At 35.6% G+C, this 26,264-nt stretch overlaps 1 protein-coding gene across 6 annotated transcripts in view; it reads left to right on the forward strand.

The window, feature by feature from the left end:
- CACNA2D1 (calcium voltage-gated channel auxiliary subunit alpha2delta 1) overlaps nt 1–26,264 on the forward strand; it is a 440,093-nt gene that overhangs the window by 357,165 nt on the left and 56,664 nt on the right. For all 6 annotated transcript variants that reach the window (XM_072858469.1, XM_072858441.1, XM_072858480.1 and 3 more), the window contains exons 13-15: nt 19,595–19,673; nt 21,753–21,802; nt 23,415–23,504. In XM_072858469.1, the coding sequence (XP_072714570.1) occupies nt 19,595–19,673; nt 21,753–21,802; nt 23,415–23,504 (219 nt within the window). The remainder of the gene's footprint in view (nt 1–19,594; nt 19,674–21,752; nt 21,803–23,414; nt 23,505–26,264) is intronic.

Below are 26,264 nucleotides of genomic sequence, written 5' to 3' on the forward strand. Positions count from 1 at the left end.
TTAGGTAGGAGTGGGATGGCTTTCTATTGATAAAATATGATCTGTGGCGCAACCAGAGTTATGGGCTTGACGCGAGAATCACTGGATGAGTTGTTCAGATTAGATTAGATTATTATTTGTAGTAGTTTTGATTTTAATTTTTGAATCTAATCAAACTTCTGGTCTGGCTTTTGTATACTTATAGATGTACAAATGCATGAATATGTATGTGTGTGTGTGAGAAATAAATCAGCTTTGTAAATTGTCTCCTACTACATTTCAGTGTAACTCATTATATTTAGAAGAATAATCACTTTCTAAGTGAAAGTTAAATATGAGCTGGGTTCACACTACAACTAATAATTTACATTTTCTAGTGTTTGGGGATGTGCCTATACCTGGTTTTTGTGGGTTTTTGTTTTGTTTTGTTTTGTTTTTCTTTTCAAAAAAAGCGGCCAGAGGTTAGATCATAATTCACCAAGACACTTTAACGGTTGCCATGGATGTTTATGTATAAAGCAGTGGAAGTATTTAATTGCAAATCCTCATATATTTGAATTAATCCTTTCAAAAGGAGAACTAGAAATGCAAGACACAATTTCCATCTCGACCAGTGATTCACTCAGTGACCTTGAATAATCATTTTATGTCTGCTTTATAATAGTGTTTCCCATAGAATGATATGGTGGGGTTTAGTTAATCTTCATGTCTGAGCTGAAAGTACTTTTTACTCTGACAATTGGAAGGAAGAACTGAAATCATAGCAACTCGTTGTGTGGCACATATGGCTGTATTCTGAAAATATATGGAGAGATTCCTCTTCAAATTTGGACCTGGTAGCTTTTATTGTGTTACAACAAAAGCCATCAGCTAAAGGAAATACAGCATAAGGGGGAAGATGCATGATTCATTTCTTATTATTTTCCATTTAATTTGTCATGTTAGGAGGAAAGTGTAGTAAAATATCCAGTCCAAACAACAAAACCGATTTGTAGTGCTGAGATTTGTGGTCTTACTCACATCATGCCTGACGATCGATTATTCTGTGAAGTATAATAAATGAAATGTAGGATTTACTAATTTAAAATGGTTACTTTACTGCATCCTTTAATACTGTAAATTTGCACTGCCGAGGGTTGGGTTGGTTTTATATAAACTGTTATATCTAATACAATATCCTCTCACTTTCTTGTTTCCTCTAGTGAAAGAGTGTTTGGGGGTTTTATTGTATACAACAAATGTATAATGGTGATAATAGTCACTGTATGGATTTCTGATTATTTAAGTATATTTTCTTATCTAATTAAATGCAGTGCAGATGCAATGCAAGACAATTTTCCTACACTTGATTAAGTTCTATGCATCTACAAGTTCAAATCTTAGTAAGCACTTACATTTTGTTACTTATCTAATAAAGTACTGGGTTGCTAGATGCCATCCCTTACTGGTTTTCTCCAAGGTGACACTGGAAATACAAGAAATACTAAGAAAGCTTTTGCAGATATAATTTGAAGAACTATTTGCTTTCTCCTTATAGTTTTCAACCAATAACGATCTTTGCGTCGTCAAAGGGAAATTTATGGTTGAAAAACTTGTAATGAGATTGAACCAGTAAATTCATTTTTAGGAATAATAATGAAACAAACCCCCCAATGTTCCATAAAATTCTAATATTTTTAAAAATAGGACTAATACAAAATGTGGTTGTGGTCATGCTCTCCTTAGTAAGACTACACTTGATTCCAGAATGATGATGTGAGGTCTCTTGTTGTTCCCTTTCTGTGTAATTTAATATTAATCTTAATGCAGGAGAGCATAATAACGTAATTGACAGACACATTCTAACCTGAAAAATACACATATACTTTTAATTTTGTAAAGTCATAGTCACAAACATAGTGTTACCTTCTTAGATTGCATAGTAGTCTGCTTTCATACATTAAATGAGATATTTAAAGATATGTGCATCTAGATTCTGTTGTCTTTATTGCAGTTAATTTATTTCACAAATAGCCCATTGAACGTAAGACCAATTTTATAATTATCATTTGTAGAGAGACTATTCAATGTAAACTGTTAAAAAGTTTTCCATGTTTTACTGTAGTAGCACTTCATAGTATAAATATGTATCAGCTGATGTCTTTTCTTGCCTGCTCTGCATTTGTTTGAACATTTTTCTTTGTGTTTTGCATACAGTATATAAAAGATGAATCTTTATTGTCTTATATCACAGCCAGTCACTTCCCATCTTAGGTACACTGTGTTGTAAACTTACTTTTTTTTTTCTCATACAAACAAAAGACCATTCATTCAAATCTATTAATCCTTGTTTTCATCTTCCTGATGTAAAATTGCTTCAGCTCTAGAAGTATTTTCTTCTTCATGTCAGCTACTTTGTAATTCCTTGGCATGAAAGAAGCTTCAATAAATTTTTGCCCATCAGATGACATGACTTAGTACAGTTGTTTGCAGTGCCCTTAGTGCAACCTTCAAGTTAAGAAGTGAAAGAATACAATAAACAATTGGAAACTACTAAAAGAGCAGCCTAGAATCTAGAGGCTGGAAAATTGTCCTGTTAAATTAGGGGGTTTAATCTGTTTGAAATAGCATACAGATATATTTAAAATAATTTTCTGTCTTTACAAATAATTTACAGTATGAATATGAGGGTTATTATAAAACTTATGTAACACAGTTCTGAGGAGGAACATTCCTAGTTTTCATCTGTTTGAAGTGGAAAATCACAGTTGCGTTTCACCTTTGCATGCCTTTTTCCCATTATAAAGCCAGATTTTATTGTCACAGATTGCAACTACATGCTGTGCCTGATATTTAAAAACTGGCATGTTTACCTTTATGGTGACATTTGGGGCACTCACATTAAATGTGTGAAATACCACACACACGCTAAATTTCAGGAATGGGGGTGGTAAATTTTCATTTTATTTGCACTTATACTACAGATGGCTTCACTGAAGATAGCAATATAAATTTAATTGAAACTTAGGCCCAGTAGGCGTTCTCTATCCTGAGAATTTTGATTTCAGGTTGAAAATGGAAAGCTAAGTACAGCTCTTTGGGGCAGATTGTGCACCCTGAAATCTGTGTTTTGAAGGATTGCTCAACTTATAGATCGGAAAAGACCTTAAACATACCTCATGCACTTTCAGTTGTTTGAAGTTTCCTAGCATGATACAGGTTTGTGTGGGTCAGATGGATTTATCTGACCCATACGGGTAAGAGGATCTGACCCCTCAGGTAGGAGGAGAACCATAAGGTGGGTCTCGTGTCCCATTCCCACAGAATTATCTGTCATGATTAATACAACCTCATTTTGTGTGGATTTTTCTGACAATATAATTTGAGAGGAAATGGTATACAGAGTAGTTTTCCAACAGTTCCATTAGAAAAGATCTGTATGTGGTGGGCACAGAACTGCTACAGTGATAGAGGTCCTATGGGAGAAGGCTCCAGCTTGCTATAACTCCACTGGGAAGTTTATGACTGGCAGTGACTTCTTCCAAATGGGACACATTCAGCACATCAATAGAATGATAAAATGAAATACCTATGAGAAAGCACTTGCAAAACGTTCTTCTAAAACAAAAAATACCTCCTACTGTCATTACCAAAGGAAGGAACCATTTTCTTCATTGGTTTGAATCCATACCGCACAACTGTAAGTCAGTAAAACTAAAAAGAAAACTATGTTAATCTAGGCAATGGTGTATGAATCATTCTAGACAAGGCTGAAAGTGTTAGTCCTGACTACAAATGGCCATTGAAAAAGCCCATGACATTTCCACTTGGGGTAGCCATGAGATTCTCATCAGGTGTCAGACTGAATGAATGTAGCTTTCTGGAGTTACTCATAGTGCTGAAAATAGAAACAGCATCGTTCTCAATGCTATCAACTTCGAATAGAGCTTAACAGCTGTCAAAGTGTACCCCAACAGTTCTTTCATTTCTGAGCGTGTGATAGACCTGTGACACAGGATGTAACACAAAGTAATGAAATTAAGAGTTGAAGCGAGCAAAATTATGGTTTGTATCTGCATGGCATGTAGCATAGTTTGGTAGATAAAATTTAAGCCAGTTTTTAAGCTTTCTGGATTGTAGATTGTTCTCTGACCTTCTCTACATTAGCTTTCTGTAATCTTTAGACAACCAGATGTTAAGATATTCCTCGTTCCTCCTGATAGTCCCCCTGTGCTGTGAATTTTCTTGGAGTGATGGTACAGGAAATCCCATGCAGAAGTAATCTCCAGCTAGCTGGTTAAACTGGGTCCCTGGCTCCTTCCCTAATTGCTTCTGTCTTAAGAGTGTGTCATCTTCCAGCTGTTAATTTAATTTATTGTATGTACTGTGACATGCACAACTGGTAAAGCTAAAATATTTTGGGTGAAACTTGGGTCAGTACTTATAAATTCCACAATCCATTACTTTTTCTTTCAAAGTAAAAGTGGAAACTATGTTATTAGAGTGCTCACTGAAGAAATATCTTATTCTTAAGGCAAATTATCTAATTTTTACCTCTTTCTTAGCTCCACTTATTAATGAAGGGCTTGCAACATATACACTGTCCGAGATTCTGGGTTCCTAACATAGATTAATGCCACTACATTAATGAATTTAAATATTCCATATCAGCAGTCTTCCTCCTGTGACACTCATTATCCAAATATGTTTCAGAAATAGTCAAGTTGCACAATACTAAACTATTTAAGGTCATAAGTATGTAAATCCATGCAATAACATTTTTTTTTCCCCAATTTTTTTTTCAGTATATTAGGCACACGTTTTTCCCCATAAACCTGAATTCTGAACCACAGTTACCTGATGGTATGTGAAACCCTCTTCCCCACTAGGAATCAGAGTATAGTGATTTTTAGGATACTCTTTTTCAAAAATGTCTATGTATTGTCTTTTTAGCAATCTTCTGCTAAGCTGATGTACGACTACCATGTGTCCATGCCCTGACAATGCTGTTGGATTACAGCAGTCTGTCACAGCCTTTTCCACACTATCTTTCATTGACCCCTTTACCTTTAGACCATATAACATCACCTCTAAGGTTTTTCTTAAAGGCTTCAGTAAGAAAGTCATAGCCATTATATTTCTTGTCCCTTTTCCACCTACTTTTCCCTTCAACCGACATATCCCTTGTGCTGTTCTATATATGTAGACAAGTTTCCTGGGCAAGATTGCTGCAGTCTTAGGAGATGCAGCAGAAAGAGCAGCAGGTCAGAGGAGGGTTTATTTTAGGAAGAAGATCTGCACACAGAAGAGCCTTTTTATGCATGCATCCACAGATACAGTCGTGTTGATACCGAGTTTCTCTTTAGGCTGCTGTTTCATTATGAGCCTGAGTCCGTCTGGGTTACCATGTGACATTTTTATCTCCTGTGCAAGATAAAAATCCACTTGCTGGTGTTGAGAACTGCAGAAGGCTAATGAAAGTTTTAATATAGCTTTGTTGAAAAGTAACCTTATCGGTCATATTAGAATCATGCATATCTGTTACATAAAACCCAAGTGGCAGCTTGTTTCCTTCAAATGTGGCATGGAGGGGGCTATTTGATACTTCTTTTTTTTTGTTGATCTTCAGTTCCAAACCACTACTTTAATAGTGATTGATTCAGGGTATCACATAGAGGTTGATGCTGCAGATGGCGTAAAATGATTAATCAAGGCAACAAGGATAGGACATCACTTAATATAGAAAGCACATTATGTTTGTTTTGGGATGAAACCAAGAGAATCAGACTGCATTTTACTTATTTATACAAACAAAATGCTACATATGGCATAACTGGTTGAGGTTAGACATCAGAAGATTGGTCCCATCTCAGTCTCCCTATGTACTAACTGCGTTCATTCTTATGAATTTGGGATTACAGTGAAATGCCGTGTGAGTTGGTTGTATTCTTCTGTAATTCAAGAACTGGAGGAACAGGACTTTCCACAATGAGCAGTTTAATACCTAGGCCATGCCTGATTATGTTTATGTAACTTCTTCTTCAAAGTATCCAATTCCACAGCTTCCTTAGGTATTTACATTTTCCTGTTTCAACACCTACCTGTTTAGAAAGCTTTCCGTAAAATTCCTTAATGCAAAATAAGCATAGAGATTTTTTTTTTCATTTTACATTCATTAGAGAGAACAATTAATTCTCATCATTATTTCCTCTTACATTCTAGGAAATCATTGTTATTTTGTCACCCTCATCCAACTTTTCTTTTCAACTTTTGTCTTTTCAACTAAACAAGCTAATTGCTTTCAAATTCTCCTAAGTTATATCTTAAACCCTTTTCATTCTTTAGTCTCTCCCCTATTGTGTATAATAGCATGTTATCTCTACCTTTCTTAAAACATGCTCTTAAACAGTTAGAGAAACTTAAGTGGTATCAAGAGAACAGAGTATTTTCTGTGGCTTTTTTCATGCAGCACTTAGGTAAATACGTCATAGTATGTAACTTACCTTTTTGCAACTGCATTATATTATCGAACCATATTTGGGGGTTTCCCCCTTTTCTCTGAATCTTTTTTCCCTAACTGCTACTTTTTACAGGTATCCCTCAATTTCAGTTTCAGTGTTTGATTGTCTAAGTATTTTTAATCTTACATTGTATTAGGCAGTTTCTTCTTGTATGTTTAATGTATTTCTCTTCATGAATTACCATCTTTCTTGTAATCCTTTATTCTTTCAGTTATCTTCTCATGGTCCTCAGCAAGCTAGTTCTCTGAGTTTGTTGAAGTCTGTGTCTTTGAAATGTTACCTTTGTTTTACTGCTGTCATAACTTCCTTTCCTTGAAATGAAAATCACTTGATCTTTCAGTCAATGATCTTCTTTCTTGTAGATTTTCAGTTAATTCCTCCTTAAAATTCAGAAATAAATCTAACTGTTCTTGGCATCTTCTAGAATAAGAAATTTTCCGAACCCACTACAAGATATTCAGGAATTGTGTCTCCCATCATATTGTTTTATCTGCATGAACCTATATAATTAAAGTTATAAATAATTTTTGTATGCTTCCAGTGTTTATGGGAGGAAGTGCTGTAAGTAAATCTCAAAGAACTGACTGTAATGAGTGCAGCTGTAGATACACAAGATATAAGTTGTTCTGCTATAAGTGCCACATAAGAAAGACTCACAAATCCCATTCATTTAAAACCATAAGAGTGGAGAAAACGTAAAAGTTAAGAACTGGTTTCTTGAGATAGAGAAGCAAAACTGGACACAAGAAAATAAGTTAATATCATTATGAAGATTAAGATATGCTTTTCTATAAAATAAAATTACCTATTATATAGTCACGATTCTGACATTTGTGTGTTAATTGAGTATGGAGTTTTGCAAAGGTTAACTTTACAACATTGGTATAAAGGTGCAGTTTTCTGGGAAGGAACTGCAGAATTTGTCCACTTAATAGAATAAGTAATGTAACTAAGCTAGTACAACTGAATATATTTTTTAAAAGAATCAACTATTATTAAGTGACTCTAAAACTTGATAGAAATCTTAGTTTCCAAACGCTGCTGAGCATTAGCTGAGCATTAGTCCATTAGTAGATGGAATTGTTTCAGACTGGATGGGACATCTTTGAATGAAAAGATTTGCTGATGTGCTGGTGGAAAAAATAGACAGAAATATGTAGGAGACTATACTGGACCTCAAAGTAAGAAGTTACAGAATGGGAATCTCTGTAGTAGGCAAGAGAATATGGGAACAGCTGAAACAAACAGATGATAGTGCAAGATGTATGCATGCAGCAGCCTTAACAGATGACAGGTTAAGAAGGAAATTAAAATTTCAAGAAACAAAGTTACGGTCCATTCAGATAACAATATGTGTTTATGTATTCAAGAAGCATAACAGAGGAAAGGGATATGAAATGGGAAATGAGAAAGTGTAAGTGTAGGTGTACTGTAAGCTTCACTTCAGCAAGTAGAAACCCTGTGTAACTTAAATGTAAAGTATTAGAGATTGTGCAGACACTGTACGGAAGGGTTGCTTTTTAGGAGAGAACATCAGTACATGAGATGGGGGACGACTGTTTGAGAAATCTTAGCAAGAGTAAGAGTCATTATATGTAATTAAGAAGGCCTTTTTGTATAGTATTTTGCAAAGAATATTTCAGTTTTGACAAAAAGCAAGAAAAAAAATCATCTTTCAAGTAAGGGATGAGTATTCTGGTGAGAAACAAACAGAAAATACACTAGTCTCTACTTAGAAAGTGACTTGGATTCAAAATCCTGTTTAGTCCCAAAGAAAAGGCTAAAACCTCTCGTGTCATATCTCCAGGAAATCGTAGTCACATTCTTTAGTCTTTTGCACTATACAGGATAGAATTTCATACACAGAATTTAGTGTGCTGTACAGAATAGAATGTCTTTAATAGAAGAATGAGAAACTGACTTTGCAGTCTTGTACTTGTGTGGTTATGGAAAATAAGTCTGAGCTTTTAATTATTTCAAGTCTGAGCTTTTAATTATTTTCTCTTGAGGTTTTCATAAACATTTTTATAGGTCTTATTCCTAAAAAATAGAGGAAAAAAACCCATTTAAAAAAAAAACACCCTGTTTTTTATCAGAACAGAGTCAGCCCCCATATGCGGTCTTTGAATTTGTGTGCCTCTATTTCTACTACGTGTCTCTATTCCTCTGTTTCTATATTCAGCTTCTACTTGAAGTCAGTAATTTTAGTCAAAGTCATATTCAAGTTAACCTTGTATCAAATTCAAAATGATGTATTCAGTGTTTTCTCAGGCTTAGGTGGGAATTCTGTGTTTCATAATCTCATTATTAGTCACGTGCAAAAGATGACATTTAATCCATACTGACCAAAGAACCTGGAGTGCAAGCTGCAAATGTATTTTTTTAATAATTCTTACTTTCTTTAAATGGATCTTTTTAACAAGAAAGAATTTGGTTTGTTTACAAATGATTTTATGAAGCCACCTCTTTGCAGGTGATGAATTGTATAATGCAGACTGTCCATAATGTAGTCTCGGTCCTATATGTAGACAGGCAAAGCAACAATAACCTCAATGTTTTGAGGTTACTGTTTTTGAGGTAACTGTTGCAAACTTAGTCTGTAGATGCTCTTTTATTTGAAAACAAAAAAAAAAAGACAAACCCAAAGCCCTCTAAGGCAATATTTTGTCTATAATAAATTTCTCTGTAAGAACCATATTTATAAATAAGGCTGAAGACCTTTTCTTTTTTTCAATGAAAAGACAAGCTTTGTGAGACATGATTAAAATTCACTTATCTCACATCATAGACTGAAAAACGGCTTATATCTTGTCACCTACAGTGTGATTTAACTACAATACATTGTCTCTGCTCTTCTCTTGCAGCCATTGTGAATGAAAAATTTACATGTAGATTTACTAAGAACACTCCGTTACAAACTGCTAAACACACCAGGGCTATAGACAACACCCAGGATTGCATGTAGGATCAGTTCTATCTTTTTTTTTTTTTTCCCCCTGAAAATTTAGTTTATTTAGCTGATTACAAAAGAAATGAAAATGCATATCATTCAGTATAGGAGTGAACTTTGTCATGATTAATTTTATTATTATTATTATTAAACCATCCATAGGATAGATGTTATCTGTAAATCTTTATATATGCAATGTTTCTCATAGAAAATCCTGAGATTTCAGGTGCAGTTTGGCAAGAAGTAGAATGCGCGAGCATGCACGGTGATTGCATTAATTGCTAACCGTGAAGGACGTTCTCTGTTACACGATTGTGCATAAGACTTGATCTTTCAGCCATGCCAGGACGTTTGCCAGTTGCCGACAGCAGGCATCGTCAGTGCCTGATTGTGTCAGTAATGGAACTTCTTACCTGCAAGCAAAGGCAAGGTCAGGTTGCCCTGAGCACAGTCTGATATGGCAGTGCTGAGTTTCCATTATTATACAGCAGTTATTATTTTTTCCCCCTCTAAAAAAAGAAAGGAAACCAAACTTGAAGCATTTTCATTCCTCAATCTCCCTCTTCTAAGGTGATGTGAAGATACCTTTCTGTTCCCAGGTCAATCTCCAGGAAACAACACGTGAACATGGACAAAAGTCCCTTCACCTGCTTAGTTAGCATACCCTTTTTCAAGCTCGCTAAATCGTTTTCATTTGGAATTTTCATGTTCCTGTGAAGAACAGGCCATTGTAAAATTAGACATGAACATTGTATAACTGATGATTCCAGAGGAAGATTTCCTGTAAATGGGTTCTGCTGGAAATGAGAATTTCCGATGGCCCTTCCCTTCCCCCCGTCCTTTTCCCTCTTCTAATACAACTGTTTGGCATTTGCAACCATTTAGTTTCAGTCAGTGTTTTCCATGCTGTACAAGAACTGGAGTAATGGGAGTAAAAAAATGGAGGCAGTAACTATGCAAAGGGGATAGTTAATATGCTATTTTCAAACAAAGACTATTAGTATATATATAGAAAAAAGGCAGAGTACCTGATTAAAATTAGTGTTTGAAATATTTAATGGAATATTAAATATTCCTTTAAATCCTTAGCTGATACTTATAATATTTTTTCCCCGGGGCTTATAAGGAAAAAAAAAAAAAAAAAAAGAAAAAAGAAAAAAAAGAGAAAAAATAGAAGGCTTAGTGTCACAATAGGAACAGTAAATATCTCTATAATTAATCTGGTCCTTTCCAGCTGCTCAGCTGCCTCCAAATGTTGTTTTGACTATCAAGGAAACGCCTAAAATGCTTTTAATCCAGAGTACAGAGGGAATTACTTGTCATCTCCTTTGTCTGTTGTTCCTGATATGGGCCACCAAATTTACAAGGAACTCTCAGAAAAAAAAAAGACTTTTTCTTCAGGGAATGCTGAATGCTGAGTGTCAGGGAGAAATAGCTTAGGGAGAAGGCAGAATTTAATTGTTTTTCATTTCAACAAAGAAACTTTGTTATGAATATAACCAAGGAAGGAAACAGATCATCCGACTAAATAGAACCTGGGTAGTCAAAGTAAAACATTCAACAACCGAATTATTAAAAAAATGATAGTGTAATTTCTTCACCTGAAGACTGGGAGACAGGATGAGTGGCTGGAAATTCACCTGATCCAAACTGAGTGGTTTACGTTTATTTCCGAGGTGATGTGGGGTGGTCCGGTGAGGACAGCACTTTTGGTGGAAATGACAGGAGAAGCAACCAGTGTGTTGGCATCCTTTGAGGCAGAGCTACAGCCACAAATCTACATCGCAGAAGGCTACTTAAGAACCATTTGGGGATTTTCTAGATAAAATCCATGTCTGCCTTTCAGCAGGATGAGTTAAGCATACAGCAGCTGCATTACACACTATTGGAGACATCATATTAACCTAAATGTCTTAAGGCACCACTTATATTAGTAAATTACATGGGGCCAAGACATGGGCTTGGACACTGTCCTGCAATCATTTATAGGTTTTAACTGTTAGTTAAACCTGGGAGGTTTTCAGCCTCTGCCAACTGGCGCACTCCCAGACAAGGTGCTGGGACTGCTCCCAGGGCAGCGAGGAAAGGGAAAGGGAAGGAGCAATGGTTTAGCTCCTATGCATGTATGTGGGCTCTGCTGCCACAGCTGCTCTTGAGGCCAGAGAGTTGGTCAAGGCCCAATTTTTGGTATGGTAGACACAGCCAGATTGACTCTCAAACAAATTCAAGCGCATCATTGTGAAGTCTTACTGGTGTTTTTGAAAGCACAGCTTCTCTCTTTCTTAACACTGTTCTTGAGACTAATGTAAAAAGCTAATAAAACAGAGCTGATTTACACCTACACCTAGAAAATGTTGAGATTAAAAACTTCACCTTATTTGTGGAGACGGTGTACCACAGAGGACATTGCCTCCTCATCGTCATGTAGTATTCCTACATTAAGTTATTGTGAGCATACAGAATTGAATAATTCTGCTTGTACTTCTGTGATACTTCTGGCTCATCAAAGATTAAGTCTAAATTAGGTAAAAACATAAAGGATCACATCATCCGTGGTTCATCAATCTAATTATACTCAAGTTAGCAGAGGTAGATTAGTAGGTATCAGCAGGGTATTTATACCTTCACACTTCTAGCCGTACGGCAGCAGAGGAAGGGGCACCACACGCTAGCCCTTTAGTAAGCAATGAGTTGCTGTAGTTCCACCAGGTGGCACTAAGAAGATGTAGAACAGTGTAACTGAATGAGTATGTTTTTTTTAGTTCTGTGAGAGTGTTAATTCTGAATTTTTTCAATATGTTAACCATAATGGTGTTTTCAACCTCTGCACTAGAAAAGATCCCCATTTTCATGCAGTTATGTTTTATTTGTGAGGAAACAAAGGAAGCTGGATGAGATCACTTTTTTCATTTTTGAAACACTTTGCAATTCTCAAAACAGGGGATTCATGGCATTTCAGGGATTCATGGCATTAACTTTAAAGACTTCTTCAGGGAACATGCAGCTTTCATTGTATGCATATGTTATGAAGACTTCAGGTATAATCCTCAGCTGTTAGTTCCTTTTGTAGAGTAACTGCATATAACTACATCACACATCAGTGTTCTTGGATCTATTTTCCCAATACATTAAGACCGCTAAATGGTTTGGGCCCATATTATCAGTATAGAATCATATCCAAAGCAAGTGAGATTCTCCAATCATCTCCTAATATGTAACAAACTTAATTTCCCTTTTTGTTTTAAGATAGAAGAAGGATTAACATTAGATTGTAATGTTTAGTGTGTCATTATTTCTTTATTAGACTACAATTACACAGACTATAATTAGACTATGAATTCATAAGTTAGCATTGCAACTTGAAGTTTGAGGTTGAATTATAGTGAATGAAAGATGTTAATGATAGAGAAGACTGCATATATACATGGAAAGTCTGGGAGAAATAATTCACTGTGGATAAATGTCTAGAAGAGTAGTTCCAAGGACCTGCTCGATTAGTCTTCAAACATGTGCCTCAATTAAAGCATTTTTCCATTGATGTCAAGGGGATTACTTACATGGTTAAATGCCTTGCTGAATCAGAGCATAGAGGGTCATTTATGGAAAGACTTGAGTAGGTGTTTTATCAAATGCATTCATGCTTTCTTCATGTCTATAAATTTAAAGAAGGTCCGGCCTGCAATTATCTTTATGTCTAAATATTTGAGAGCTAAATTCTTGTTGTTTCCCATGTGGGTTTTCTCCCCAGTTTCTCCAAGTCTACACATATTTTCAGAGAGTACCAGAGATCTGCAAGAGACAGATTGTAATGTAGTCACAAGTATCAAAAATACAACGTGATACATTTCTGTTGGTGTATCATGCCTTTCTTGGTATTTCCTAACATGACATAAAATTATGAATTCTGTATTTTGAGTTCTAGACCTTTAAAACTTCACAACCTTAGCAGCTGACTAGGTTTTATACCCTGCTGCTTAGGTCGCCTCTGTGTTTTTCCCAATTGCTATTAAGGGCAAAATGTGTAGGCAATCTGAGAGACATGTACAAAAGCCTAAATCTTCAACTTATGAACTTTCTTGAGCCTGGTATTCAGAGCAGTGGAAGTTATGAATTTGCTCAAACTGAGAAACATAAACGCAGACCTCTTTTGTCTGAGCATTGACCTCTTATTTAAAAGATTAAAGGCACCACTGTCACAGTAATTTTGAAAAGAGCAAGCCCTGCTCAGTCCGTCATGAGAAAACCAGCTTTACTCTTGTGTCTGAATCACACAGCTGTATCCATACTAATAAACTAACCAAGGCCAGGCTGCAGGCTGGAGAAATGTCCACAATTATCCATACTGTTTAATTGTTAACAGACCCAATGGTATGGTTCTTGGCCTGTGGCAATCAACTCTTTTGAACAATGTCTGGGTTCAGTTCAGGGGGTGAGCCAGGGCCTGTTCCCCAAAGTGGTTATAATGAGATCACCCAATACAGGGGGTGGGACAGGGAGGGAGGAAAGCAACATACTTTAGCTGTAGGGATGTGAGCCATGCTGTGCCACTTGCCCTCACGGCCTGAGAAAGAAAATGGGTTTTGTCTGATTTTATTTACTGTGTAAATATAGCCTAAGGGACCCTAAAACTTCCCTCTAGCACATCATTGTGAGTCTTACCCCTGCTGTTAAACACAGAACTTTTATTTCTCTTCTCCCTGTGCTTCCTAGGAAAACAAAGCCGCTTTACTTTTATAGATGTAACTCAAACGGTTCAGGATTGCATCCCTGGAAGTCTTGAATTGAGCAGTTCAGCATGACAGATTATGGACCAGAATTTAGGTGAAACTCTGTATTTGGTGCTTCCTATTGGCAAATCCTAGGTGGTTTCCTAATTAGTATATAGGATTTTCAGATCATCCTCTGAAGTTCAACCTCTTGGTTCATATTGGTCATAAATGCGTTCTGGTCTCAGTGAGTTCATAACAGAATCCAAAATCATCTTCAGATTTCTGCCCACAAATGTAAAGACAGTAAGGAAAAAACGCATTCACAGTTTTAACTGTGGCAGCTTGAAAACCACATAACATTTCCCTGACCTACAGCAGAAGAGTACCAAAATGATTAAGTGGTTTAAAGGCTATACTTACAGGCAATTTAGAAGATGGAGTGCATAATGGAATTTAGAAAAGCAATTTTATGATTTTATTCAGAAAAATAGGCTTTGTGTATTGTCCTTTTATTTCAGAAGTGTACCGATTAAAAATAAACTGCAAACAATTTTTCATCATATCTGATAGTCTATAAAGACATCAGTGGGAAAAATAATTTCCTGGATCGTGCTGGAATTACTGAGTTATTCCTCTGTATCACAGCTTCTCTTGGTCTATAGTAAAAGAGATTATCTGTGAATCATTACCTGCAGTTATAAAAGCCAGATTAACATATTCTGAAATCATACTGTCATCATGAAAACTGAAGTTGCATGATTTGATGAGATCAATTTTTGTCTCAGTAAGTTTGTTTATCTAGTGGTAGAGAAAGATGCACTCTTGCTGTTTTTACATGATAGACGTAAAATGATGGGATTCATCTTCCCTACATCTAGTTGAGTAAATTAATCATGTAGCGCTCTTCATATCTGATAAAGAAACATATATATCTCCAAAGGTCAGTTAATCTCCTCCTAAACAGAGAAATGAAGAGATGCACGTAAATGGTTATTGAGAGCTCTCTCATTGCAATAGCACAGAATTCAAGACAAATAATTTATCTGTCAAAAAGTATACACGTTCAACCGCTCTGAACTGCTTGCAGAGTGGTTGCAGTTTCTCAAACTCTCGTAGGCCTACACATCCTGCCTACACATATAGGCTAGTGGTCTAAACAGCAAGTGTGGTTTTTGTGCTTAGTTACCACTTTGAATTAACTTCACTCAAGCTGTTAATTTTCTATAATACTCATAACATGATACACCCAAAGGAACAGTCTAATTTAATCTTGCTTTATTTTATTCCAATAGCAAAATGAAGAAATAAGATAGGTAAAAAGCAACTGAGATCTGTAGGGAAAGCAGCGTTTTCATGGGTAGCTCTTCATTTCTGTCTTCATCACAACTCTCTTGAGTGCCATTATCCCCTAATACCTGTAGCAGTCAGAATCCTTCTATTCACCTTGGTTTTGATGAGCTTTTTCTGCTAGAGAGAAATACAAAATACAAAGCAAATTAATTATATAATTAGGCAATTTATTCTCTTCAATTCAGTACTTCTTCCTCTATTTTCTCTAGCTTTCTTTTTTGTCTGCCACTTCCTCTGATGAGGAGTTGGATTTTTGCTTGTTTTCCTTTGATGTCCTTCATAGGATTCTAGAGTAAGTCAGGTTGCGAGTGACCTTCGGAGGTCTCTAGTCCAATGTCAGGAATAAGATCAAGCCAGGCTGTGCAGGGTTTTAGCTAGTCTGGTCTTAAAAACCTCAAAGGAGGCAGACTTTACAACCTCTCTGGGCAGCCAGTGCCACTCACTGTCTGACTGCCCTTACTTTAATTCTACACTTGTTTTGTTTGTTAATAAATATGTTGCTCTACTATATACTGTAAATGAATAATACAAAGAATAAAAGATTTTGTGTTTTCTCCCCAAGATTAGTTTCAGAATGAGAAAAATACAGAGAATTAGCTACCCGTTACCAGCACATGATCTATTCCTGACAGACTTAACACAGCTCTGAACTTGAACTCTTGGTAGTAGAAATTAGGGCTTTTATACTTCAGAACAGTTTCAAGACTGTCTGACTGGGCTGGCAGAGCAGGCTGGTGCCTGTCTCTAGTTCTTCTCCATTCTAAGACTACGAGTTTTCTAGAAGTACTTTACTTTGAATAGTCCCATTGAAAATCAGAAAGTCTGACAGCTCCTATTTGTTTTTCTGATTGTTCCATTGCTTTTTATTGATTTGAAAGTTATGTTTCTTTATGAAGAGATTAAATGGATCTCCCCTGTATGGAGGCAAGGTTGCACTTTCCCTGGGAAATGGTTTGGGGGACAGAAGTGCCCATCCGCTGGTGTGGACAGTGGAGAGCAAGAGTCATAGCAAAAGGACCCAGGAACCTGTAGTTTACACAGAACCTGAGAGGCTGCAGAGAAGCATGGAGAAGAAATAACCAGGCCTCAGTGGTGATGGAAAACAACTTCTTGGGATCAAAGAGTACTTGGCAGTTTGCTTTAACTTAGAAATTCACTTAGTTGGTTGAAACCAAACTTAAAAGGAAGGACATGCAAAGGGAGAGGTGCTCATATCCATTGTGTCTGATCTAGTTGCTCCAAGTGTTCTCAGTCATAAATTCCCTACTAAAAGTAATTAAATCTGTCTTTTTTTAGTTTAAAAGCCTTTTGTCTTCTTTGGAGAGATGTCTATAAGGAAAAGGTATAGACAGAAGCATCTCAGTCCTTTGGCTGACTCTGGGTCCTGTCGCAAAAAATGTTAGCACAGAGCATGTTTTTTTGCTAAAATTGGCTTGTTTAATTTGACTTGCTGACTCATTTTTCCAGCTGGTCTGTCATTCTACTCAATTCCAGATGAGGCAATAGGAAAAAGAAAACTCTTTTGAATGTTCCACCCTCTTGCCAAACCAAGTAATAATTAAAAACTCCAATTTTCATTGCAGTTCTTTATCTCTGTTAATTATCCAAGGAACAGTAAATCAGATATATTGTCCTCTGCTTGTTGTCAATAATTTAAATTCTAAATTCTTCATAGATTAGTTGCAGATTTAACGTGCTGCTTCTATTCCCTAAATTACATACCATTTCGCAACTTGAATCCAATGCAGTGTTTAATTTTTACATTTGAGATCAAATGCTAGACAGTCCAGTCTAATTGACTCATGTCTTTTATACACACACAAGCAAACCCACATGACTCTGTCTTAACTTAATTAGTTCCTTTTAATCCAAAAGAGACATCAGGTCACTCAACTATCTCACTAGTGGCCTTCAGTGGGGTTTTTCTTATTGCACCATAATTTTTGGGAAGAATGTAATCTGAATCAAGTGTTTAGTGGACACTAAACGGGGAGCAGTGGTGAATCCAAAAAAAAGAACAGGAGTATAGTAGGCAGGGACCTTGTGAGCTGAGAGATACTAATAGAAAATAACATTGTGATATTGAGCTTGGAAAAAATAGATGGTAATTAAATAGAAACAGAAAGATCCATTAGAAGAGTTATAGCTGAGACTTTGTAAAAGAAGTCAAGAACAAACAGGGGATGGCAAATATAACTTGAATTTACAATGTGATACAGCATTAAAAAAATAAATGAGATGTAGACATATCAGGTGAAGTCATGTTTGCACTATCACTACTGATATTTTCAAGTTAATAGAAGGCATTTTTCGTCTGTCTCTATCCATATGAACTATGAGAACAAAATTTTACCATCACACATGTACAGTCATTCCCATACCTGTCTGGGTAACTGGAAGTATAATTGGCTTGACTCATTACTGAGAAATGACCCTGTATGGGATAGTCTTATTAGTTTTATTGAAAAACTTCAAATTTTGTCTGTATTTAAAAAAAAACAAGCAACTGAATCAGCATTTGGTGCAGCAGAGTAGTTGTTTTAATTCTGCTTTTAACTGCAGAAAGAAAGGGTTTGTATGGATAAAGCAAACCAAAAGGTATTGTTAATTAAAAATGACATCTAGGACAAAGCTTTGTTTGCCCTCCTTGCATATAGGGGTCAACACTAATAAAGTTTCATCAATTGCTAGCTGCTGACTGATGATTTGGAGCTATTCCTACAGCTCTTGGTTAATACATAAGCTCTGATTTTGTCACTCAATTTTTGTTGCTTATTTGACAAATGAAGGTTTAGGTAGTAATCACACATGCTAAATAATGTGATGAAAATTTGTATAAATAATCCTTTAAAAACTTAGAAATTATCAGTAGTTTACAAGGAGTCTCTGCAATTTTATATTGTGAATATTATTTAAAGAAAACATTACCTTATTACTCAGTTATAGCCTGCATGCAAATTAATTGTATTATGTTTTAATTTTAAACATAATTAAGTTCCATAGAAAGGAATTCATGTTCTGATTTCATGTTGTGATCTGTGATTTGTAAAGTGAAGTGGTAAAGTTAAAGGTCCATAAAGAAAGTGATGCCAGAAAAGGAAAGGCAGTCTGGTCCTTGGACATTCCTTCGGCGGGACATGGTAACAGTGAACAGCTTATTAAAACTGTTGGGAAAATATTTTTCCCACCTTTTACAGAAACGCTCAGCTTTGGAGCAAAATATTCAGCCAGAAGCTGAAACATAATATTTGTCATTTTCTATGGGTCTTGTAGGATTTTTAATTTGTATACAGTGATACCGGGTTTTGTTTTTAATTTTTCTCATTCAAAACAGACAATTTGCATGGAAAATAATTTCAGCTGAGAAGCCTGTTTTCAGTCCAAAACTTGGATAGAATTTGGTAAATTCTTCTGAAGCCATGACTCCCCTCAGTTGCTGAGATAGATTGGTGTTGCATTGGCTAAACAGAATAGAATTATGCTTATAAAACATATAGCTTTAATGCATATCAAGAGCTTAAAGTGAAATATCAAAAGCTTAACCCTTTCATGGAACTCTGTTGGACTAATTTAGTGGTTTTACATGAAAAAGACTGAAAGTCTGAGCAAAATGAGAATTTGTTTTCTGTAGTATCTGAAAATTTCATGTCTTTTTTCCCTGAAATTATTTTATATCCTAAAAAATCCTGTTTTGCATTGCTTTGAAATCTACTCCCATGCATATGTTCATTTTAATTCATTGGTGAGCATCTAATATTGATAGGAGATTATGTCAACTAATTTCACAAAACCTGAAGAGTTATAATTACCACCCTAGAGAAAAAAAAGAAATTTAAATGGTTCATGGATGGTAACAAATGTAAGAACTTTAAAGTATTAAAGATGTATGAAAGAACATTCTTCCTGAGTTCTACTTCATAGACCAAATAATAGAAATACATAAAATATCATAATAACAGTGTATCTATTATGGTGATAAAAAATGGAAAATTCACAGTTTTCTTTTTCTGTTCAAATGTATCAAAAGTCCAGGTATCATGAACTTGAGAGTCACAGCTAATTAATGACATATAGTTGTTATATGCATTGTTTTTTAACTTGCATAGGTACGTGTGTTCACATTTTCTGTTGGTCAACATAATTATGACAAAGGACCCATACAGTGGATGGCCTGTGAAAATAAAGGTATTGTGTTTTTCTTTCAGACTATTCTTTGCTAGAGCTTTGGGTAGGCAATATCTTTATTATTTTCTAAAAATTTCTGCTCTTTTTCACCCTGATTTTTAGATTTATTGTATTTTTTAATAAAAGTTCCAAAAAGTTATTTGATGAAATAATGTGTATATGCGTATATATATAAAGAATGCATATTTATTTCTGATTACTTTATTTAAAACTTTATATTGTAAGAAAAAATATCACAGTATTTTTTATAATAATAATAATAAATTATTATGGTTCAGTTTTGAGAATTCTTCTTGTAATAGCCATCTGTGAAAAGATGGAACTGATGGCAGATAAGAAATTAAGCAAAGCTGTCTTATATTAAGGGGTCTGGACAAAGGGATTTTTTGTTTGGTTGGTTGGCTGGTTGGATTTCTTTCTGGTTTTCTCCAAAACTTACAAGGGACCAGAAGACTTGCATTATTTTCCCTTTTTTGATTAAAATATCAACATTATTCTTGCTGTGATTTCTTAGCTTCTAAGAGCATCTTACATTTTTTATTTTTATCCTGATTTCTTTATGTAGGAAAAAAAAAAACAAAGTAGAAAAGGTGAGACTAAGGAAATAAAATGCTTTCTCCTAAAATTTCTACATGAAAAATGTGGTGAGAAACATTTAAAAAGAGTGGGAGAAAGAGGTGTCTCAAATACCTTACAGTATAATTAGGGAACAAGGGATAAGAGATAAATACAGATAAATAGAAAATAGAGAAATTATCAAACAATATTGTTTAATATTTTAAATAGAGCAATTTCCAGTCCTGACTGAAAGTGTGAAAGTATTTTACAAATCAGTAAGAAACAAGAGGTGAGAGGAGGTGAGACGTGGGATAGATTACAAAGGGTCTTGAAAATTAAGACTGCCAGGGAAGAGATATGATTCTCAGGCAGGAGCATAACATAAACCAAATATAAACGAAAGAGAAAGATACAGATACAGAAAAAATAATGATATAGAAGAGTCCATAGCCTGTACGAATAGCATAGATATCATAGCCTCATGCATCCCTTGGTATGCTGGCAAGTTATGCAGAAGATACTACAACTTCATGAAGAGCAGATTGTATTGTCAGATAGTTACAGAAAATCAGGGACAGGACAATTTTTGAACAGGGATTTTTTAACTAACGTCTTTGTATCTCAAAATACTGTGTGCATGTGAACTCCATTGTTTTAAAACAAATGAGGACTAGCTGGCTTAAAGCATAACCACCATCATCTTATTATCAAGGCAAAATGATCATAATCTTCTGTCCAAAATTAATGTGATTATTTGTTTGCATATCCGAAGAAGCAAAGTTTTATTTAATTTTTCCTTAATTAAAAGTTTTAATTTATTATCAAGTCATGCATTGCTTTGGCAAAGTAAATGACTAACCTCAGTACTCTTACCTCTCCAGTCCTCCCTGCTTCCTTCCAATTTGACTTACAACTCGCTTGGTCTGAAACTGGATCTCAGTGCCTGTCGTTCCAGTCTTATTGTGGCATATGGGCAATATTTTTAATTCAAACAAATAAGTGATATAACCAATGATTAATAAAGACTTTTCTGAAGTTTAGTTAGAAGAAATACCAGTTTGATTTTGTCATCTTTTCCACAGACTGCCTTATATTTTTCTGCTATGAACTTCACTGTTGTGGCAGACTGTAGCTATGCTCTCATTCCTATATGCATTCAGCATATAATTATGTTGCTGTCACAATGTATTAAAATGACCATTGCATATACTTGCACATCAGAGTAACCGTGAATTTAGGTGTACAAATTCAGTACATTATCTCAGCTTTAAAAACAACAGACAAATGAAACACGTTACATATTTTCAATGCTTAAGAGTAACTATCTTGGCCTATATGGCATGGTGACCCATCATATGTGGCTACATGTTGTAGTGGCATCTACTGAAAAAGTATACCATTCATACCTGATAATTTCTATAAAAATTAAATTAGAAATTACAAGCTAAATGAAATTCCTCAAGATTAAGAGACTACCAATATATTATAGTAAGATGACTTTATTTCTGTTCCAAATTTTAGGTTATTATTATGAAATTCCGTCCATTGGAGCCATAAGAATAAACACCCAGGTAAGTGTGTTGGCCAAATGCAGATACAGTTGTAACACAAACAAGTGGAGTAATTCCTGTTCTTAACTATTTCACCTCTGCTTGAATCAATTAAAATTTAAGATACACTACATTAAGAACAGAGAAAAAAATTAAGGATTTCTTTTACATATGAGGTATTATTCTGTTAAAGTATTCTAATTTATTTATTTCTTTTCAGTAGTTTCGGTGAGCCAATTTCCAAAGTGATCCCTGCTTCCCTGGCCAGCTGGCCCACAGCAGCTTGCATGCAGACTAGTCACGCTAGCATCCTCCAAAGCAGGCTGACCATGTGCACACAACACAGCGTTTGAAGTGATCTGTATCCTGCAGACCTTCTCTGCACAAGGATTATGTTTTGGGCTCAGTTTTCCTCCTGGCCTTACATGGTCTCTCTTTGATCCTGAGACATGGCAACAATTTTTTTATAAAGTTCTATAAAACCGGTAAATTTTTATAATGTGTCTAGACATTCATAGTCTGGCTGCTGCCATGCACACAGCACGATCCTAAGGGTTTGTATTACGCGGAGAAGGCTGTGGATGTGTGTGAGGGCACGGCCCTGCGAGAGTGTCTGAACTCAGCTGGGCAGAAACAGTGACCCGCTACAATCCTGCTTACAGGAGATGATCCTGGATTGATCCAACCGGTCTGGGAGAGACACAGCTTTTTTCCTTCAAAAAGGATGCAGAACAGTTTTAGCAGCCGTGTGTGTAGATAGTTAAGGGCATAGGACCCTGGAATTACATGGTGTGGTCCAAACTGACAGTGTAGGTGAACAGATACTCTTTTCAGTTGTCTGAAAGTCCATGTATTCACATGTCCAGAAAAGCAGAGAAATACCATAGCAGTTCATTGTCCTTCCAAGGCCAGGCATGACATTTTTTGGCAGAAAGTGAGTCCTTCTTTTTGCTTGAATAAGAGTCCTTTGATTCTGTGAAACTCTTCCAGATAGCATCTAGCAAGAAATACCCCTAACATGACCAGACAACTAGAAAAGGTTGAAGACTGAAACAAGTTTGATGGCATCCACTCCCAAACCAGACCAGAACTCTGACACCTAAGATCACCAGCTTTAGCTGTACTCCATGACTGAAGGAAGGCAGGGACTGTTAGGTTTTAAAACTCTGAATTTTTTGTTTCAATAGAAGTTATGCAAGTTCTTGCTGTAGGAGCTTAACATGCCCAGCTGCTGCACTACTCACCCTCCATCGCCCACTCTCTCTTCTGGGTTGAAGGTTCTGCAATCTGCTTGTAATTTCATTATGTCATTAGCAATTAATTTTGGAACAGAAATAGTTGTAACTCTCACGTCGTGGAAAGAGAGCAGTGGTTATGGATGTGTAAGGTCCATGTGACTGAGACTGAAATACAGGAATTGCCTTGGCAGTAAATACTGCAAACTGAAGACTGAATTGTTGGGTAATATAATTTTAAAGAAATAATTAAATACTACTCCTGTATTAGTGGTAAATTTTGACTTTTTTTTACCGGTCTTTTCATTGTTTTTATTTCATTATTGTTTATTTTTTATGCTGTTTCTAGACTTGGTCTAATAACTGCCTTCTGATGAGTTTATTACACTTTTTGGCAGGAATATCTGGATGTTTTGGGAAGACCAATGGTTTTAGCTGGAGAGAAAGCCAAACAAGTCCAATGGACAAATGTCTATCTGGATGCTCTGGTATGATCTGTATTTATCTCTAGTAAAGTAAGAATCTTAACAGATCAGTAACTATAGGGGTCCATTTTCCACAGTCTGAGGACTCAATTTCCTACAGTTCCAAAGCTAATATTCTTGCATTTCCAGCATCTGTACACTTCAATAGAGCAATTTTCTGAACAGCTATTTCTAATGTGTTGGTCATTACTTGCACCTAGTATCCTCCTAAGTGTCCTGAACTTTAACAGAGCAATTTATTCTATGCACAGGTTTTTAAGTGTAGGTCATTGTTGTCCTCAAATTAACGACATTAAAAAAGAAGCAGATAGTTTTCCAGCGTTGTACCTGTGCTGCAGTAGAGGTCATCTGTTAGCTTACTGGTGTGGAGGGTTTTTTTTTTAAAGCATTCCAGGCAGAATGAAACCTGTCAGTGTTACTGGGTATTTGCACAGATTTTGAACTTGGATGTCTAAAATATCATGGTTGTTGTAATTACTTGCTTGCTCAAGGTAATGATTTCTTTAATTGGACAGTGTATATAATGGGGAAATAAACAAAAAGATATACTAAATGCTTTCCTTACTGGTGTATTTATCCCTTCGGTCTTGTAAAACAAACATATTCAGGAAACTACGAAATGCAAAGTATTATTAGCAGCAATCCAATCTGTTGCTCTAGATAACCTTCTTCTTAGTAACTCTAACTAGGCAAAAATTACTGCAAAATGGTCATCTGGAATAATGTATTTATCCAAGTTCACATGGTCATCTAATGTCATGTCAAAATCCACTTCTTCCTGTCAGTCAGCATTACTGTAAAACTTTTATCAACACATCATAGAACTGAGCGTGACACAGAGGAACTAGTTTTTCTTTGGAATTTCAATGGCCAGAAGTTCATTAACCATGCTTTCTTGGTTACTGTTGAGGTACTTACTGGAAACATAAAGGATGTTATGACGAAAGTTCATATGTTCTGTACATATCCTGTTGTAAAGCCAAAGCTAAATTTGTAACTGGGGATAGAAAGAGATCTGTTTAATGAAGTAAAACGAGTGATACCTGCAGACTTCTGTTGTGTTGCTTTATATTTTCAGTGGGTTTATTCAATCTTTCCTTCAAGCTTTTCTCCATTCATGTATTATGTATGTGTGTTTGTATATATATAATTATATATATATTTGTGTGTGTGCATACATATAAAAAAGTATATTTTTAAAAGGTTTTTTTTTTATAAAAAGTAGGAGATGTTCTTTTTACTAATATATTTATTAAGTGAAGACCAACCCAAATAAAACTGTCGAGGTAAAAGCTGAAATTTGTGGACCTTCTCATCACAGAAGAGAACACAAAGGCACAAGTGTATCTAATCCACTCTGGAGCCTTTTCTTGATTCTTAGTTTTAGCAGGGATTGGGACTAACTTGTCACACTGATTCTTTATCTTAAATTCCCTAAAGCAATTCCCTCCTGTAGGGCTTGCCCTTCTCCTGCTTGTGGCTCACTGGACTTTGTCCTATCCTTTTTCTCTTACTGTCCAGCAGCTGTTTTGGGGCTAAGGCTAAAATAATGCAAAGTGTATTACATGAGGCCACATTTGAATTGAATTTAAGTTCAGGTTATGAAATCCTAAAGATATACTTTCATTTGATGCTGTCTTTCAAGACTGTCTTTAATAATTTGATGTATTTGTGGCAATTCACACCTCTCTTCTTGCCCTGTTCCTTCAGGTTCTGTTGTGTTGCTCTGGCCTCACTTTCTGCAAGATAATCCCAGAATTTTCAGATACTTTTAAGTTTAGCAGTTATTCATGATTTATTCACTATTATTTTCCTCTTTAACTGTACTTTTTTTGGGGGGGAGAGGGTGTTATTCCCCATATATACCCCTCCTGTTTTGTTATGTATCTCTTCAATGCTCCTTCTAAAAAATATCCTCCTCTCTCTTTTCTTCTGATTCATCTCCATTTCTTGCTTCTCTTATTCTCCTAGGAAGTCCACTTCTTCTCTTCACCTTGCTTATTGTAACGTTACTAACTCTGATCTCATCACCTTTCATTTGATACACAAACTTAAGTTCATGAATGATGGTTTAAAATTCAAAAAGGTGCTACCAGACTGAGTAGATGGAGAACTGATTTCCTCAGAGTGGATTAATAAAGTATTTTAGCTTCTTTTGTTCTAATGAAACAAAGGCAGAGAAGTGATATGGTTCTTCACTAAAATATATGGAAGGAGTAAGCATCAGTGAAGGGGGAAAATTTGAAATTAAAAACAAAAGTTAGGACAAAAAGAGGTAGGAATCTGCCCGTGGACAATTTAGCATGGAAAACAAATCTTTTCAGGCTATCTAAACATATGGTTTTCTGGATCCTATTTTCAGTATGAGTTGTGACTGTTAATAAGGGAGGAAAAAAAATTCTTATATCTTCCCAAATAAGTGCAGATCCCTTGCCTCAGTACCAGAAGAGACTATATGATTTTGCAGAACTGGTGATGGACATTATTGCAAACCATTGAAAAGTAGTGATGGTATGAAAAGTAGTAGTATGACCTGTTGGGTTTTTCTCTTGATTTTGTCTGTATGTATTTGTTGCCTCCCTATTTACTATCTTTAAGTTTGGTTTGGCTTTCTCCTTTTTTTCTTTTTTCTTTCTTTTTTTTTTTTTTTTTGTCCCTACTAGCTAGTTTTTAGTATAGTGGGAAATGTAGCTGTAAACATGTTTTCATAATATTTAGTTTCTATGAAACTATTATATCTCAAGTTGTTGCACACCATCTATT

This window comes from Ciconia boyciana, chromosome 1 (genome assembly GCF_034638445.1).
Source record: "Ciconia boyciana chromosome 1, ASM3463844v1, whole genome shotgun sequence".
In the NCBI taxonomy this organism is placed as follows: domain Eukaryota; kingdom Metazoa; phylum Chordata; class Aves; order Ciconiiformes; family Ciconiidae; genus Ciconia; species Ciconia boyciana.